Raw genomic sequence first — 16,900 nt, 5'->3', positions numbered from 1 at the left:
CCAACAGCTCTATGTCCTTCTTATGTTGGGGGCCCAGAGCTGAACACAGTACTACAGGTGGGGTCTCACTAGAAGAGAGTAGGGGGGAGCTCAGGTTGAGCTTCTCATCAACCAGAATTCTCAAGTCCTTTTCCTCAGGGCTGCGCTCAATCCATTCTCCGCCCCGTCTGTGGTTGATAGCCCCAATCCATATACAGGACCTTGCACTTGCCAGTTGAAATTCATGACGTTCGCACAGGCCCACCTCTCCAGCTTTTCAAGGTCCCTCTGGATGGCATCTCTTCCCTCCAGTGTGTCAACCACACCACACAGCTTGGTGTCGTCAGTAAACTTGCTGAGGGTGCATTCAATCCCACCATCCATGTTGCTGACAAAGATGTTAAACAGCGTCAGACGCAGTACCAACCCCTGAGGAGCACCACTCATGACTGGTCTCCACTTGGACATCAGGTCGTTGACTGTAACTCTTTGAGTGCAACCATCCAGCCAATTCCTTATCCACCTAGAGGTCCATTGTTCAAATCCATGTCTTTCCAATTTAGAGACAAAGATGTCACGTGGAACAGTGTTAAATGTTTTGCACAAGTCCAGGCATATGATGTCAGTTGTTTCTCCTTATCCACCAATGCTGTAACCCCATCGTAGAAGGCCACCAAATTTGTCAGGCACGATTCGCCCTTAGTGAAGCCATGTTGGCTGTCACCAATCACATCCTTATTGACCGTGTGCCTTAACAAAGTTGCCAGCAGGATCTGCTCCATGATCTTGCCAGGCACAGAGGTGAGACTGACTGTCCTGTAGTTCCTTGCGTCTTCCTTTTTTACCTTTTTAAAGATGGGGACTATGTTTCCCCTTTTCCAGTCGGTGGGAACTTCTCTGGACTGCCACAACTTCTCAAATATGATGGATAGCAGCTTAGCAACTTCATTTTTCAGTTACCTCAGGACCCACTGATGCATCTCACCAGGTCTCATGGACTTGTGCACCTTCAGGTTCCTTAGATGGTCTTGAACCTAATCATCTCCCATAGTGGGTGGTTCTTCATTCTCCCAATCCCTGCCTTTGCCTTCTGCAACTTGAGCATTGTGGCTAGAGCTCTTGCCAGTGAAGACTGAAGCAAAGACGTCATTGAGTACCTCAGTCTTCTCCATATCCTGGGTAACCAGGTCTTCCGTTTCCTTCCTGAAAGGGTCCACATTTTCCCTAGTCCTCCTTTTAGCACCAACATATCTATAGAAACTTTTCTTATTGCCCTTGTTGCCCCTGGCCAGATTTAATTCTAGCAGGGCTTTAGCTTTCCTTACCTGATCCCTGGCTGATCGGACAATTTCCAGGCTACCCGTCGTTGCTTCCACTCTCTGTAGGTTTCCTTTTTGTGTTTCAGTTTGTCCAGGAGCTCCTTGTTCATCTTTGCAGGCCTCCTGGTGGTTTTGTCCGACTTCCTCTTTGTTGGGCTGCGCAGATCCTGAGCTTGGAGAAGGTGATCCTTGAATATTAACCAGCTTTCTTGGGCCCCTCTTCCCTCCAGGGCGTTATCCCGTGGGACTCTACCAAGCAGAGCCCCGAAGACGTCAAAGTCTGCTCTCCTGAAGTTAAGGGTAGTGAGCTTGTGCGTCCCCCTCACCACCCTAAGGGTCTTGAACTTCACCATTTCACGGTCACTGCAGCCAAGGCTGTCCTTGAGCTTCACATTCCTCACTGTTCCCTTCCTGTTGGAGAGAATAAGGTCCAGCATAGGACCTCTTCTTGTTTGTTGCTCTATCACTTGGAGAAGGAAGTTATCATCAATGCATTCCAGGAACCTCCTGGATTGCTTACGCCTTGCTTTTCTGTCCCTTCAACAGATATCAAGGTGTCTGAAGTCCCCCATGAGGACCAGGGCTGGTGAATGTGAGGCTGCTCCTATCTGCCTATAGAAGGCCTCATCCACTTGGTCTTTGATGCCCCATTAATTTTATTCTAAACTACTATAATAGTCAAGTGCCCACTCAAACTGCTAAACTGCTTCATCCATGCGCCAGTAGATTTGTTATTCTATTTTAGAATATAATTTAGAAAAGGAAAACAGAATAGATTTTTTTCCTAGAAAGACTGATAAACAGAAGATGCAAGTTTTCACTGATTTTTATCATCAGACTTCTTTAAAAGCGTGGACAGGGTGAAGCAGAGCATGGTCCATGTAGATGACGGGTGGCTGGATAAAGAATGATCCAACAAAACGTCAATGATTTCCACTGTGAAGGGAAAAGTCCTTTAAATGCAATATCCAGACACACTGCTTACAAACACAAGAATAACTGCACTGTGTGAGATGGCAGTTCTTTCTAGTGCAAAATACTTTTGCTGACAGTGGCTGAAAGCATTTACAAAGCACAAGAATAAGTGCCCTGTATGAATACACTTCCTCAGAATATTTTCCTCTGTGCTAAGAAACAAAGAAATGAAATCCTAAATAAACCAATCCCATTATCTCCAGAATTTGAATCCTATTTGTATACTTATTCCCCCTCCTACCACAGTAAAAATAAAAGAAAGAAAATAAATACAAATGATACAGCAATCAAATTCGCTACCATTCCAAACTCTTTTTCATAATCCACCACAGGTCTTCATCTTTTTATGCTCTTCATCTGTTACATTCAGAATTGTGTTTATGAGTAAAGAGGAAGCACTTCTTATATATAAGTAAAGCCAAGAATTTAATGATAGCATAATTGGAATCTTAAAAGTCTAATCATTATTAGTCCAGATCTAATTGATACACAATAAGTGGAAAACAACAATGTAGTTAAAATTGTCATTACTTGACTTCACAGATGATATATGCCTTAATTTTTTTGCCTTGTGTAGTCTTTTAATTACAGATTACACTGCAAATGCATAACAATCAATTGTATCACTGACTGGTTTTACTAAAGAAAGTACCACACAGAATAACAATGGGAGCATTATTTGTGATTTGTAAACTGTGATAGTTAAAAAGGTTTTTCATTCAAGTAAGGTTTTCATTTAAGATAATATCTTTCCTGCACTAGATGCTAAACTGTGTCTCCCACAAATCCATAAAGGCACATTAATTCAAGTCCCTTCCCATGTTACAGAAAAGAGTTCCAGCATTAGGAGAAAAGAGGCATAGACAGTCTGCTCTGTTGAAACTTATTTTGGAGATTCAGAAAAACTTTCCTATGATACATCCTTTCCTATTATTCTCAGTGTATCCAGAAATCATCAATAACTACAAAATAACAGAGAAGAAGATGGTATGTCCCAAAATAATTTCCACCAGCCACACAAAGAAACTTAGTTGCATTACTGTGGAAAAGCTGCATAAGTTTATTACAGTTTGAGATGCAGATTTAAAGTTGAGCTATGTTTTTTAAATTTTTCAGTTCAGTATCAATTAGAGATAATGTCATTAATTGCAACCGCATTAGATCATAATGATTTGGAAAAAAAAGACAAATAGAAAATTTGTTGTATTTAAAAGTAAAAAGGATGAAGATGCAGTTACACTCAAAAGTGTAACTCTGAACACCTAGCAAGATATTGCATTTGCAAATTCTTTGTTAAAATCATCTTACAGTTCTCCTGAACTAATGTTAATTATTTAATTCTACTCTCTACCACTCCCACCTGGTGGTGATTACAGAATTATTTAACTATTGGGGTGACAACATCGGTGGACAAGGGTCGACCAACGGATGTCATCTACCTGGACTTGTGTAAAGCTTTTGACACTGTCCCGCACGACATTCTTCTCTCTAAACTAGAGAGGCATGGGTTTGATGGATGGACCACTCGGTGGATAACGAATTGGCTCAATGGCCGTACTCAGAGAGTAGTGGTCAACGGCTCGATGTCCATGTGGAGACCGGTCACGAGTGGCGTCCCTCAGGGGTCCGTGTTGGGCCCGGCCCTCTTCAACATCTTTGTCGGTGACGTGGACAGTGGCATGGAGTGCACCCTCAGCAAGTTCGCCGATGACACCAAGCTGTGTGGTGCCGTCGACACGCTGGAAGGGAGGGATGCCATCCAGAGGGACCTCGACAGGCTGGAGAGGTGGGCCCGTACCAACCTCATGAAGTTTAACCAGGCCAAGTGCAAGGTCCTACATCTGGGTCATGGCAATCCCAGGCACAAATACAGACTGGGCGGAGAATGGATCGTGAGCAGCCCTGAGGAGAAGGACTTGGGAGTACTGGTGGACGAGAAGCTCAATATGAGCCGGCAATGTGCTCTTGTGGCCCAGAAGGCCAACCGCATCCTGGGCTGCATCAAGAGGAGCGTGGCCAGCAGGTCAAGGGAGGTGATTCTCCCCCTCTACTCTGCCCTCGTGAGACCTCACTTGGAGTATTGCGTCCAGTTCTGGAGTCCCCAACATAAGAAGGACATGGACCAGTTGGAGAGGGTCCAGAGGAGGGCCACGAAGATGATAAGAGGGCTGGAGTACCTTTCCTATGAGGACAGGCTGAAGGAGTTGGGGCTGTTCAGCCTGGAGAAGAGGAGGCTCCGGGGTGACCTTATAGCGGTCTTCCAGTACCTCAAGGGGGCCTACAAGAAAGATGGGGAGAGGCTGTTCAGGAGGGCCAGTTGTGATAGGACAAGGGGTAATGGTTTTAAAATAGAGGGAGGTAGATTCAGGTTGGATATTAGGAAAAAATTTTTTACTATGAGAGTTGTAGAACACTGGAACAGGTTACCCAGAGAGGTGGTGGATGCTCCATCCCTGGAGACGTTCAAGGCCCGGTTGGATGAGGCCCTGAGCAACCTGATCTAGTTGGAGATATCCCTGTTCCTTGCAGGGGGGTTGGACTAGATGACCTTTGAAGGTCCCTTCCAGCCCTAACGATTCTATGATTCTATGATTCTATGATTTCATACACTATTCTTCAGATTGCCTTTGCAGCAATGGAGTAGCTGAAAGTCCCATAAATATTTTAGGCTTCAAGTCCAGAGTAACAGTTTCTCTTTTCAAATGAATTTTTTCTTCCCTAAAAGCGCAACAAAAATGGTTCTTCATTCTCACAGGGAACTAATCTGTCATACTTGCTACTAAGGTTACCGTGATATACGTCATGATACAGAGCTCAGAGCAGTTGATATGAAACACAAAGTCATGCTGCCTTAGCTAGTCCACCCTGTGCTTGCACTTCAACTGGAAGATGTGCTTCCTAAAAAAAGGTGTGATTTGGGAGATATCAGAAATATTTATATGCACATCTAGCCACAGTCAAGATCACGACATCTATAAACCATGAATAAGCACAGACCCATGGACTGAAGGAGAAAAAAAGAGAACCTTGACTTAAAACCACATGAGAACGTTGAGGATAGAATGTTAATCTACTTGATACTAGACATGGTAGGTAGTACAGTATGGTTAAAGTAACATATAATGTGCTAGCGAGTTCTGCAACTAAAACTAAAATTAGTCACCAGAAAGTACTATATAATCTAAAGGAACAGAAGCTGGAATTCTTGAGGTGCAAGTCTGCTTTCAGCCAAAGGAAGAGTGGGGCACTGCTAAATGTGTCCTAGATAGATTCTGCCCAAAATAACAACCTTTATGTGGTAGCACACGGATTTCAAATACTGCCTTTAAAGCCCTGTACAACTAGTTCTCCCCGGCAGAAAACATGTCCAAAACAGCTGTCACATTTTTTTATACAATCAGCCATGGAAAACTGCCCAAATGATTTCAATGAGGGTGTGAATGTTAGCAGACTCCCTTCGGTCTATCCACTGAGCCGAGGAAAGGAACCTGTTACATTAATGATAATAATTTTTACATTAATGATAGTTAAATACGCTCCACACATTAAGCATCGCCACTTATAAAATATTACACCTTCATACTTAAGCAAGATAATCTTAACATTCTATTAAATTTGTTTATCTTGGCCAGTTTGTACCTCAAACTCAAAGCACTTTGGTTTTAGCAATTAAATTATTGGTTCTTAATGATAACAATTTAATATAAAAGATATGTTCTGAAACTCAGTGCATTTGACATCTATATTTCTGGTAGTCATGTCAGTATGATAGATGTTTGCCTGTGTTTAATATTTTATTGCAAATTTAGACATTCTTTAATATCAAGGACAATGACATGACTTACAATTTTACTTCCATCTACCTTTCTTTGTTTTTTCTTTTTCTCTTAAAAATACAAAAAACTTCAAAAGAATGACGTAACAATATTTTTTGTTGAAAAATCAATAATAAAAATCAAAATCTTACAATTAATTTTAAGAGTTGCATAAGATTTGACATTTACTAACTTTGAAACGGCAAATGCCAAAAATCTCTTTCAAAACTGAATAAAATCTTGTATTTTCTATGACACAGAGCATTACAGCAATATATATATTACAAAATATACACTGCATAAGTCAGAAAGCACTTTTTTCAAGCTCTTCAGAACTTTCTAACTTAGACGAGTTAATGTACCTTTAAAAGCTTAGTATACTCAGACAATAAGATTACAACTTAAGTCTCTGCACAGAACAGATTGTTAATATACAGTTCATTACTGTGAGCATGTTTTATGCACATTTCTTTTCATGATACTAAAGTGGTAAGACTTTTTTTCTCTTTTCTAATTAACAAATTTAACATTCAGAAATAATAAAAGAAATATAAGGTAGTATTACTTCACTGTTCCGTTTAGACACTATTCACTAATATAATTCTTGTGATAAATATGAACCTGTGCATTTATCAAATCCCTAAGAAGATTATCTAAATCAACTCCCATGTAATTACCATTCACCATCTGTTCCACCAGGGCCTCAGCTGATCTGCTGGCATCTTGCAGTTTTCTGTACTTCTCAGGTTTTTCTCGCTGGATGGCCTGCAGCATGACAGGAAAGGTGAGTATTTCAAGAGAGGGATTTTGAAGAAGAAAGTAATTAATCTCAGGGATGTCTTCTGATTTCTCAAGACCATTTAACCTGTCACATTGCCCTGCAAGCCTCCCGATTTGCAATGAAAGCAGCAAGTAACAGATACCATCAGTAAGGGAGTCAGTCATAAAGTCAAATACATAAACCGAGAATCGAAACACAACAGAGTTGACAAATGATACAAGTCAATATTTTACAGACAAATAAAAGACTTACAAATTAAGAGCAATTCAAAGCCCAATATTTCAGAATAAAAATGTATGTTCAACAGAAATTCCTTGCAGAGGAATAGATTTGCTCATTTCTCCTATGGCTCCTATTGATAACAGTAAGAATTGAGCATGCTAACCGAATCACAGGTTTCATAATACACTACAGTATTGAAACCATATATCATTTGATTGCTTATTTTACTCTTTTGATGGAAAAAAAACACATGTAAAATGCATATTAAAGTGGGTATCTATCATATATGTGAACATACTGTCCTAGTTATAGCTGGGACAGTGTTAGCTCTTCTTTTTAGCAACTAGAAGAGCTCCCTGTTTTGGTTTTACTCAGAGGCTCGCTCTGAGAAGAATGCTGATAGCAAGTTGATGTTTGTGGTTGGACGTGAAACTCCAAGGACTTTTCAGTGTGCCGGAGTGCAGAAGCACGGCGGGATAAGGGGGGAGCATAGCTGGGACAAGGGGGACACGATTCCCCTTGTGATTTGTGGTGGAACTTAAGATTGAGGGCCAAACTGGCCAATTAGTATTCCATATCACGCAGCATCATGCCCAGTATAAAAGTGAGTGTCAGCCGGACAGAAGGGCTTTTGTGCTTTGGCTCTTTCGACGCTTTTGCTCTTTTGTGCTTGCTGTGTTTTTGCTCTATTGTTTTTCTTTCTTTTTCTCTCTCTCCCAGTACTCCCACTCTCGGAGTACTCTCTCTCTCTCTCTGCCCCTCTCTATTTCGGGGCTTCGCGTTTGTCCGGGATTGCAGCTTCGGGACAAGACGAGCTTCGCATACAAGGGGGTGGTGAGCACCTACACTGTATTAAATCATCTGTATTAAATCATTCTTATCTCAACCCATGGGTTTCCCATTTATCCTTTAATTCTCTCCCTCATTCCTGGGAGTGGGGGAGGGGGAGTGACCGGCTGTTTGGGGGGGTTCAGCCTAACCCACGACACATATATAGTAGAAATCCATATATGAGCTACTAAGTAAGAATGATAATTAACTGCAGAATTAACACAGGCTTCTATTTATGTATTTTATCTAATGCTCTCAATTCACTTTTCTGTACTCAGAAAATTCTCACCCACACTCAGGCTAGCACTCAGACTAGCTGATGATGGCTGGTAAAGGCTAGCTGCTACGGTTTCAGAATATAGTAGGAATCTATGTTTCTCATTTCATTTTGGGTCGGTAGGAATACAGATGGAAAGCAAAATCACTTTAGATCTGACAACTCCTCAAACACTGTCTCATAAACACCATAAAGTCATTCCATTGATTTTAAAATATTTTACTCGCGTTATTTAGAAGCTCTAAATCAGAAGCCTAAAGAAGCAGCATAGGGCCACAGCCAAGTTTGATACCAATAGTAAAACAGACTACACACCTTCCAGAGACCCTGACCAGCACAGTCTCCCGTAAATCATGAGTCACTTTATCACAACAGATACACACGTACAAAAGCATATGCCGCTGCAAATCCGGCATTACGTGTTCATGAAGATAACACGCTCCCTGGCTACAGCTTCTCAGTCTGGCTGACCCCACAAGGCTTCCTGATCATCTTGTTTATTTTCACAGCAAAGGTGTATTCTGTCTGACTGGACTCTTTGGGTGAAAAGGTTCCTTACAACTGGAAAGGAACCTCAAGTAGGTTTCTTAGGTGTTTAAAAATGCATTTAGTAGAATAATCTTATACACTTATATTTGAAAATGTTATTTTTCAAACAGATTGTTATGCTTAGGAGAAAGTAATATAAAACATCTTTGAATAAACTTTCTTGAAATAACTTTTAAAGTGTGGTGCTTAAAACATCTTCAGTTTAATAAGCAGCAGCTCCCTGGAAGGCTTTTCTAGGTGAGGAAACACTCAGAACTTTAAAGAGAGATTTTCAGTTAAATTCACACATTTCCACAGCCTATTTATAACTGCCATTCATTTGAGTACATAGAAATGATGAAACAGTAGGCTTTCTAACAATACACCAAAGCTTCTATCAAACACTTTCAAGAATCCAATCTTGTATAAATAAAATATATAAAGAAAGGATATTTAGAGAAGAACTGGAAAAGATGGAAAAAATTTTGGATTTAATAAATGTATCTTTAATATATATGTAAATCATCACTGAAAGATTATGAAGTTTAATCTGAATGAGTTAAAGATGATTGTATTAATTAATTATAGATTTTGAAGGTCAATAAAATATTCTATGATTCTACTACACAATTTGAATAATTTCTAATTTTTTTTTTAAAGTCTATTAATTCTCTGCAGAGTTCCAAAATTTCATATACCATCTTAATTAATTCTACTCTATCTATAATGGCAGGTATAATTAGCATGAGTCTAACTACAGAGAACTCAAAGGTATCATAAAAACACTAAAATATACTAGAAATAATTTTACTCCATCTGTAATGCCAGATGTGTAATTATCATGAACACAACTGTAATGAGCACAAATGAATCATAAAAAAACCCACCCAAAAATACTAAAAATTAGCTTTTTGAAATATAAAAATGCTATGACATTGAAGCCTGTGACAGCGAATCCTTTAGTGTCCAGAAAAATGTGGAAAAATGTCCACCTTTCTCCTGAAAGACTAAAGTTTCCAGGTCCTGATAGAAAATACAAGCACTATGTGTGAAGCCCTTAAAAATAAACATGAAAATTTGGTGCATATCAAACTTTCTGTCAACTACTTTTCTCCATTTGTTTTTGTGTAGTTAGCATATGTTATAAAAATGAAGGTCTAGCACTGGTTACAGGAAGACATATGCTTACACACAGAAAGCACAACGCTAGCCACAGGAGAAAAGACTGCCCTCTTGGTCCTCATACAAAGACAAATTACCTGATCTGGGGAGAAAGGAGGAAATTCACCCCAGTTACTTCATAGTCCTAATCACACAGCCCTGCCATTGCTCTGTACACACTGCCACTGTTTGCCGAACCTCCAAACTGTCTTGGATTTTAAGCCCCTCAGAAGAAGGATTTCCATAAGCACATGTAAAGCGTCCAGAAACAAAGGGAGTATGAGGCCTGTAACACCTCTTATTTATCTTTTTGTCTCTGTTTTGTTCCTTTTTTCCTTTACTAAAAGAGATAAGACTCTAGATCCAGGTTCATTCGTGACACAAGTAGGCTGCGATGAGTTTGAAGAGGTTTGTGAAGTTTTGGAAGTCTTAGATTCTGTATGTTGTAATCAATATTTTTTTTTTTGATAAAAAGTTGTGATAGCTGCAAAGTCACGTCAAAATATTTCCAAATATATCATACTTCCTTTTTTCATTCTTGTGTTCTAATAAACATTTTTCAGAAAAAAATATACCAATATGGGAATAACAGTTACCTTTAGAGGCGTTCATAAAATAGAGGATTAATTTTCTTTTGCGCTATTTTGTAACTGTCAATGCAAATATATAGTAGCCTAATTTTAACTGATTGAATAACATTAAAAATTCATCTTTAGTTAAATGTCAGCTGAAGGTGAAGAGGCTATTTTCACAATGCTGAGCGTTTTATATGACCCCAAGATTTTAGTTGGCAGTTAATGACCTCATAACCTAGAAAACACCGATGGTCCAAGGAATTCAGATGTTATTCATATCAAATCAACATTCTACTTTTAGAGCTCTGTGAAAGCATGCACGGTAGCTGTACTCCCTGACCTCCTGTGACTGACCAATTACCCCTGAGGGCAGGAGATGGCAACATTATCATCACTGGCTCTGACAGTGATTCAGCTTTCAAATATCCAGGCCCAACAAAGCATGTCTGAAAAAGGTCACTGAAACAAAACGAACAAATGAGAATGGGGCTTTTGAGAATGTCAAGAGAACAAATTTAGTTGCCTAGGATATCTGACATTTTCCCTTGCATCTGTTCCCTATATGTTTACCTTTGATTCTGAATTTCTAGGTGGTGTTTCTTGGCTAACTAAAACTCCTTTCCAGGAGTTTTATTCCCAGTTTATTGATGTGTAGTCTCAAATCTGACTTACTATTTAGCAGGATTTTCTGTCTAACAAGTTTTAATTTTTTGCACCTGAGCCCTCGTATATTTGAAATGTAATATTGAAAGCTCATTATGTCGTAAGAAAAAAAAAAGTCTGAGTAATTGTTAAGTCTGTTTATAGTAAAATATACATATTAATCAGAAAATGTTAAGTGTGATGCAGCATAACGATGTTTACAGTATTAAATATGGATTATTAAATTAATCCAAGACACCATTAAGTTTGGATGTCTTCATTATTTAGGAGTAATATGGTTGTTCCACAACAAAACTTCTGTACTTACGGCATCCAGTCTCTCCAGTCAGGTAAGGCAAATATCTTTCTTTTGTAGCAGGGGAAGGGCTATAAATATTTTTGCTTCTCCCCAAACATAGGAATAGACTTCTTGTTCATGTCTAATACATTCAGTCTACATAACACATCTGCCAAAGGCTAAATTCCTGCCAGTATCTGAAGAGCAGCTGGCTTAGCAAACACAGTCAGTGCACGTCATACAGCCTGCTCTTGGCTCCATCTCCCCTAGGCCTCCTCTGAGCTGCGATGGGTGCAAGCTTTTGAACTTGATGAATCATCAATGATGGCAAAGAGCTTTCCTTGTGCCTGTTTCTGAAGTTTGTGTCTCTCCATCATACAGTAGAAACGCTTCCAATGTATCATATAGAAGCAACCCCTCATCCAAGAAAAATGATGAGTAGGGGCAAGCTGCCACAATAAGACAAAAACCAAAAGTCATCCAACTAGTAACCTGTACTCAAAAGATACAGCAGAAAAAAAGTCATTAGGAAAAGGCCCTAGGACTCAACACCTGCCATGGTGGGCAATAAATAGTAGGTCTGACATCAGACAAGCACGTGTTCTGTGCTACACCTATATATATATATTGTCATATAGGAAGAAAACTAAATAATTGCCAGCAAGGGCAAGATGGGACTTCTGTATATATATGTACGTGGTCACATGCATGCATGTATGAGTACAGCACTGGGGTACGACTATATATGTCAGTACAACACAATTTTTCTCAACTATCACTATCGTATGCTTTCCTTTTTGTTATTTCGCGTTTTTTATATGTCTCCTGCAACTTTACTGGAGACTATAATATATTAAAAGCCACACTATCTTATTTTCCATTGATTTGTGGCTCATTTTGAGGGAATTAGAAATAAAAAGTGCTAATAAGCAACAATAAAACTGCTCAAATCAATGAACTGGACAGTACTTCTTGTTTTGGTTACTAGTTTTATGGATGGAGACAGAGACAAGACCAGGAAAAGTCAGGTCAAGACAAACTTTAAAACCTGGCATTTTAAAAACCCTAGGTGTTTTTGCTCTTTTGAAAAGCGTGTACAAAGACTTCCATTAACCGAAAACTGTTCAACATAGAATCCATATAGTACTTGTCAAGTGCCATCTGTCAGAGTTCTCTCTATCAAATTAATACATATAATCAGAATGTTTTCTGCCTTAAAATGTCTAGAAACTTCTACATGTAACTTGATTTTCTCAATAAAATATTCATTTTAGAAGCAGTGACACTATGCAATCAAAACCAGTCTTGGTCTTTAAAAATATTTTCGACATTAATGAAGGATACATGTTTGCTTCTCTTAGTTCTACTTAGAGTTACTGGTTTGTCTCAGACTCCCCTTGATACAAAGCAGATCCTTTTTCTGCACTAGTTTTCAGTAAAATCTGGAAATTCATTTCTTATACATCCAGTTATTCAATATCCAAGAAGGTCAAAGAAACATCTGATATATCTTCTGCTATCTGCAGTGTCTTGAATTCAAACTTACAATGCCCATGCACTGGTCAAATTCTACACTTCTTTCCTCTCCCTCTGTCTTCCTCCAGTATTATGTATGTTTTCATCAATCTGAATGAGATCTGAACAAATGTGGCAGGCAGTGGCCTTCTAGGCCCAATGGTTTTCCTCGGCACCAACAAAGGCAAAGCAAGATCTGCTGGGAACTCCAGCTTGGACCAGAAGAGGGTTTGTAGTTCACCTGCCTCCACCCCTTTACTTGCAGCGATCAACACCTCCTCGAAAGCAAGAAAAGAAAGGAGGAGGAAGGTGAACCGTGACTTCTGGATCCTTTAATGCTTTTACAAAGTTTTAGAAACTGACAATATGACAAAATCTGACAGTGCAGGTGTCCAGCATAATATGCAGGTCAAGATGAGCTAATTTGCCATCCTTGAAATTGGAGATATATGAAGGGGAGACAGGAGCATTTTTTTAATTATTATTATTATTCCTATGTTTCTTTTTTAATTTTACCTACAATGAAGATTGAAGCGCTCAGAAAATTAACTGTATATCTATTTATATATGAGATTAATCGCATTACCCCAGTATGGAAGCACTGGAATCCATCAAATCTTCCCTGTATATTTGATGCATTTTGCATATTGTGTTTATATCTATACATTTATATATGTTTCACATAACATGAAGTGGTGTCATGAACTAAATTCAGGAGATTACATTCAAATGAGTACTTACTAGCAATATGTATTCACACTCACAAAATTCAGTGTTTCTCAATCTTGTAAGAGCTGATTTATGATGGACAAACAGATAGTGAGGAAAAAAAAGCACCAAATGAACCTCAATACAGTAACTTTGTTCCATCTGTTTGTGTTCTAGGAGTATGTATCAACACGTATTTCAATGAAGTTTCATGATATACTATGACACTATAACAGCTAATTATCAAAAGACCTCCCCTTTCTCTTATTCAGAAGAGATAGGTATTTTTGCATCTCTCTACAAAAATTAAATACAGAAGAGAATTTTCATTAGCTTAATTTTCAAGGGCTAAGTTCAGAGTTCTTGAAACATATGCACAAACACGGCTACTCCTTAAGCAGAGCAGAATCATTCATTTTGCCAAAAGTAGAAAGAACTGGTTTTTGTTCAGGTACGGTACTACAAAAGAATTAAAAATAAAAAAAAAAAAAATGTGGAAACTGGTGATTTTCATATATATTTTACAGCACTGTAAAAAGAATTAGATACAGATTTTCTTTAGAATGCACTAAAAGATGTCACTTTTTGCGTCCTTCAATTTATGCATGCATAGTGTCAAATTAAGCTGTTAGTATGGAACGATGGTGCATATTTAAGAAGTAATATAGAGACTTTGATTCAACTTTACCAAAGACTTTAATGAATGTAGAATACCTGAATTAAATATGAATATGTATGAATAAGAAAAAATAAATCTTTGTATTGAGACAGCCTGGGTAGCAATTTTGGTGTCAAAATCTGAAAATCACAGAAATAGTGAGCACTTCTAAATTTCTCTGACACATATGGAGAATCAATGCTTGTCAGTCTACATTTGAACTCGTTTAAACATGGACTTTGAAAGCACTTTGACAAGTTAATACAAACTAACAGACATATATATGAGTACTTTCTCCTACATTGACTCTTTCTCTGAGATCCGAGAGATTGCCTTCTTTTCGATATATTGCAAACTCAGGACTCTGAAGCACTGCTTCTGAGCGGGTCATCCAGCTATGGAGCTCTGTTGTATCTGAGTCAAACCTAAGAGACAGAGAAGTGTGATAAGACATTTCATTTCCACAAAGTTTCTAAAAATAGCATTGACATTAAACACATTTAACCGGTTGTTTAAACAAGGGAATAAGCAGCAGTTTCTCTCAGCAAAACACAGTTTTAAAACAACCTATATTTCATTAGATAGCTCATAAAATTATTCACTCCAAAATTTGGAAACATAGAAATATTTCTTCATTTTTAAGACCATGATTTGACAGCTGAACAAATACAACAATTTTCACAATAAGGATTCTAATTTTATAAGCTGATGTTTTTGGAAGACATGAAATGAGTGACTCTCACAATGAAGAAGTTTTATCACAAATCCTGTTGGCTCAGCTGAGGATGTAAGGCCTATCAGGCTGGCCAAATGCAGCTTTCATACCTGTAAGATTTCTGTCCCAGCTTCTGCTGATGATAATATGAAGGATATTCAAGCAAGAAATTTGACCATTAGACAAGAGTCTCTTCAAATTGACTCAAATTCGTTGTAGAATGTGATTACTAATCATCAGTAGATTATAATTTTCCTATAGCTAAAACTTTTAAAACTGCAAATTAGGATTTCCAACTCTCTGCATAAACTTTTAAACTAGTTTTTACTACAGCCTTTTTTCTTACAGTCTGGATTCTCTCATCGGCTGCTTTAAAACTGATCTTAACTTTCATTATCTGTTCAGAAGGTAGCAGTTCAAAATGAAGGTTTCCATATGCAGATATTTAAATTGCTGATGTGTAGAAAAATCGAACTGTGACTTAGTATCTAATCTAGCTTTTAAAACATGAGTCTTGAAACAATATTTTTCTCACTTGTGCTAAACTGCATTCTTGATTGCATTTCTTTATTGCACTATATGTTTTTATATTTACATCGAGTTTATAACTGATTTTCCTTTTGCAGCAGTACAATGAAAGCAATAGAACAGAAAGACTTAGAAAAAAAGAATGAGCTGTATCTTTCAGTTTGCTTTGTATATATAAGTTGTATCATTTATGTAAAATTGAAAATCTACTAAAACCAAGAACTTGAATGACAATATCATCTTTGGAGGAATTAATTATGTTACAATACACTTTATTTATGAGAACTAAAATACAAGGATGTAAGGTAAAAATCAGGTGCTACAGAAATCTATATATACAGAAATGAAAACTGAGTACAAGTAAGAGTTCTATGTTTGATCTAGTATTTATGCCTCCCTTTTACATTCAAAAACACTGTGTGAAAAACTGAGTAATAGATAATGAAAGCAGAAGAAAAAAGAATTACACACTCTCTTAATCCCAGCCCAAAATTCTATATTTAAATTATAAACTCTTAAGAATAATATTGATAGAGCAATTCCCAATAATACTACTTGAATACTCATTAAAGGAGAAAAAATATGATTATGAAGTAATGAAAAGTGCAGAAATCTTCATTTGATAAAGAATTGTAAGTTCAGAGGTGGAAGAAAAAAAAAAATTCCCAGATGATTCAGGGAATCTCTATACTGGTACCAGATTCTAATCCCCGAAATTGAACAATATTGCCAGTTAAGAGCTTCCTACCTCAGCTTTATTTCTGATCCTATGTGACATTAAATCAATTTTAATTCTTGAAATATAATGTTATCCTCTGTTCTGCATATAACAATTACATATTTAATGAATATTCTTACGAAATTTTAAGACTAGGAGACAGCAAAACTATGAAATCCAGTATTCCCACATAAAGCTGGAATACTGTGTATTCAACAAGTTGCGAGCACTAACTGCATATCTAATTCCACTGATTTCAGCAGGAGAATGATGAAAGCATGTTTTTGCAATTATGACAGGACCGGTAACACATCTTAAAGTAGAAAACACCCAATTTTAAAGCTAATAGACTGGATTATAATATGAAAACTAGCAAATTCATAGATCTTCCTAATACAATTTTATATATAAATTATCTATATTCAAGATCTAATGAAGATTGCCACACCTCTGTGCAATGTATGGATGATAGTGATGTGAAGTTCTACCAAAGTAGTCTCTAGGACAAAGTGGAGTTCCTGAAGTCCACAGTAAGGAACACATTAGGTTAGTTAAATTAGAGCAGCTGTCACTTGAAGATTGCTGAAGTACAAGGAAGCCCTCAGATCGAGTGTACACCACTTCAAAAAGAGAGAGTAGTAACGCCGTACCGCCC

The 16,900-nt window shown here is 37.9% G+C and overlaps 1 protein-coding gene across 2 annotated transcripts in view; it reads right to left on the bottom strand.

The window, feature by feature from the left end:
* The window catches only part of DMD (dystrophin), a 1,192,425-nt gene that overhangs the window by 737,941 nt on the left and 437,584 nt on the right, over positions 1-16,900 (bottom strand). For both annotated transcript variants that reach the window (XM_086608718.1, XM_086608727.1), the window contains 2 exons: positions 14,586-14,709; positions 6,766-6,853 (listed from right to left, as the gene is read on the bottom strand). In XM_086608718.1, coding sequence (XP_086464844.1) covers positions 6,766-6,853; positions 14,586-14,709 — 212 coding nt within the window. The remainder of the gene's footprint in view (positions 1-6,765; positions 6,854-14,585; positions 14,710-16,900) is intronic.

Source organism: Tauraco erythrolophus, chromosome 1 (genome assembly GCF_009769465.1).
Source record: "Tauraco erythrolophus isolate bTauEry1 chromosome 1, bTauEry1.pri, whole genome shotgun sequence".
NCBI classification, from domain to species: domain Eukaryota; kingdom Metazoa; phylum Chordata; class Aves; order Musophagiformes; family Musophagidae; genus Tauraco; species Tauraco erythrolophus.
Note: the sequence above shows the minus strand (reverse complement) of the source record. Positions and strands in the feature narration are given on the sequence as shown.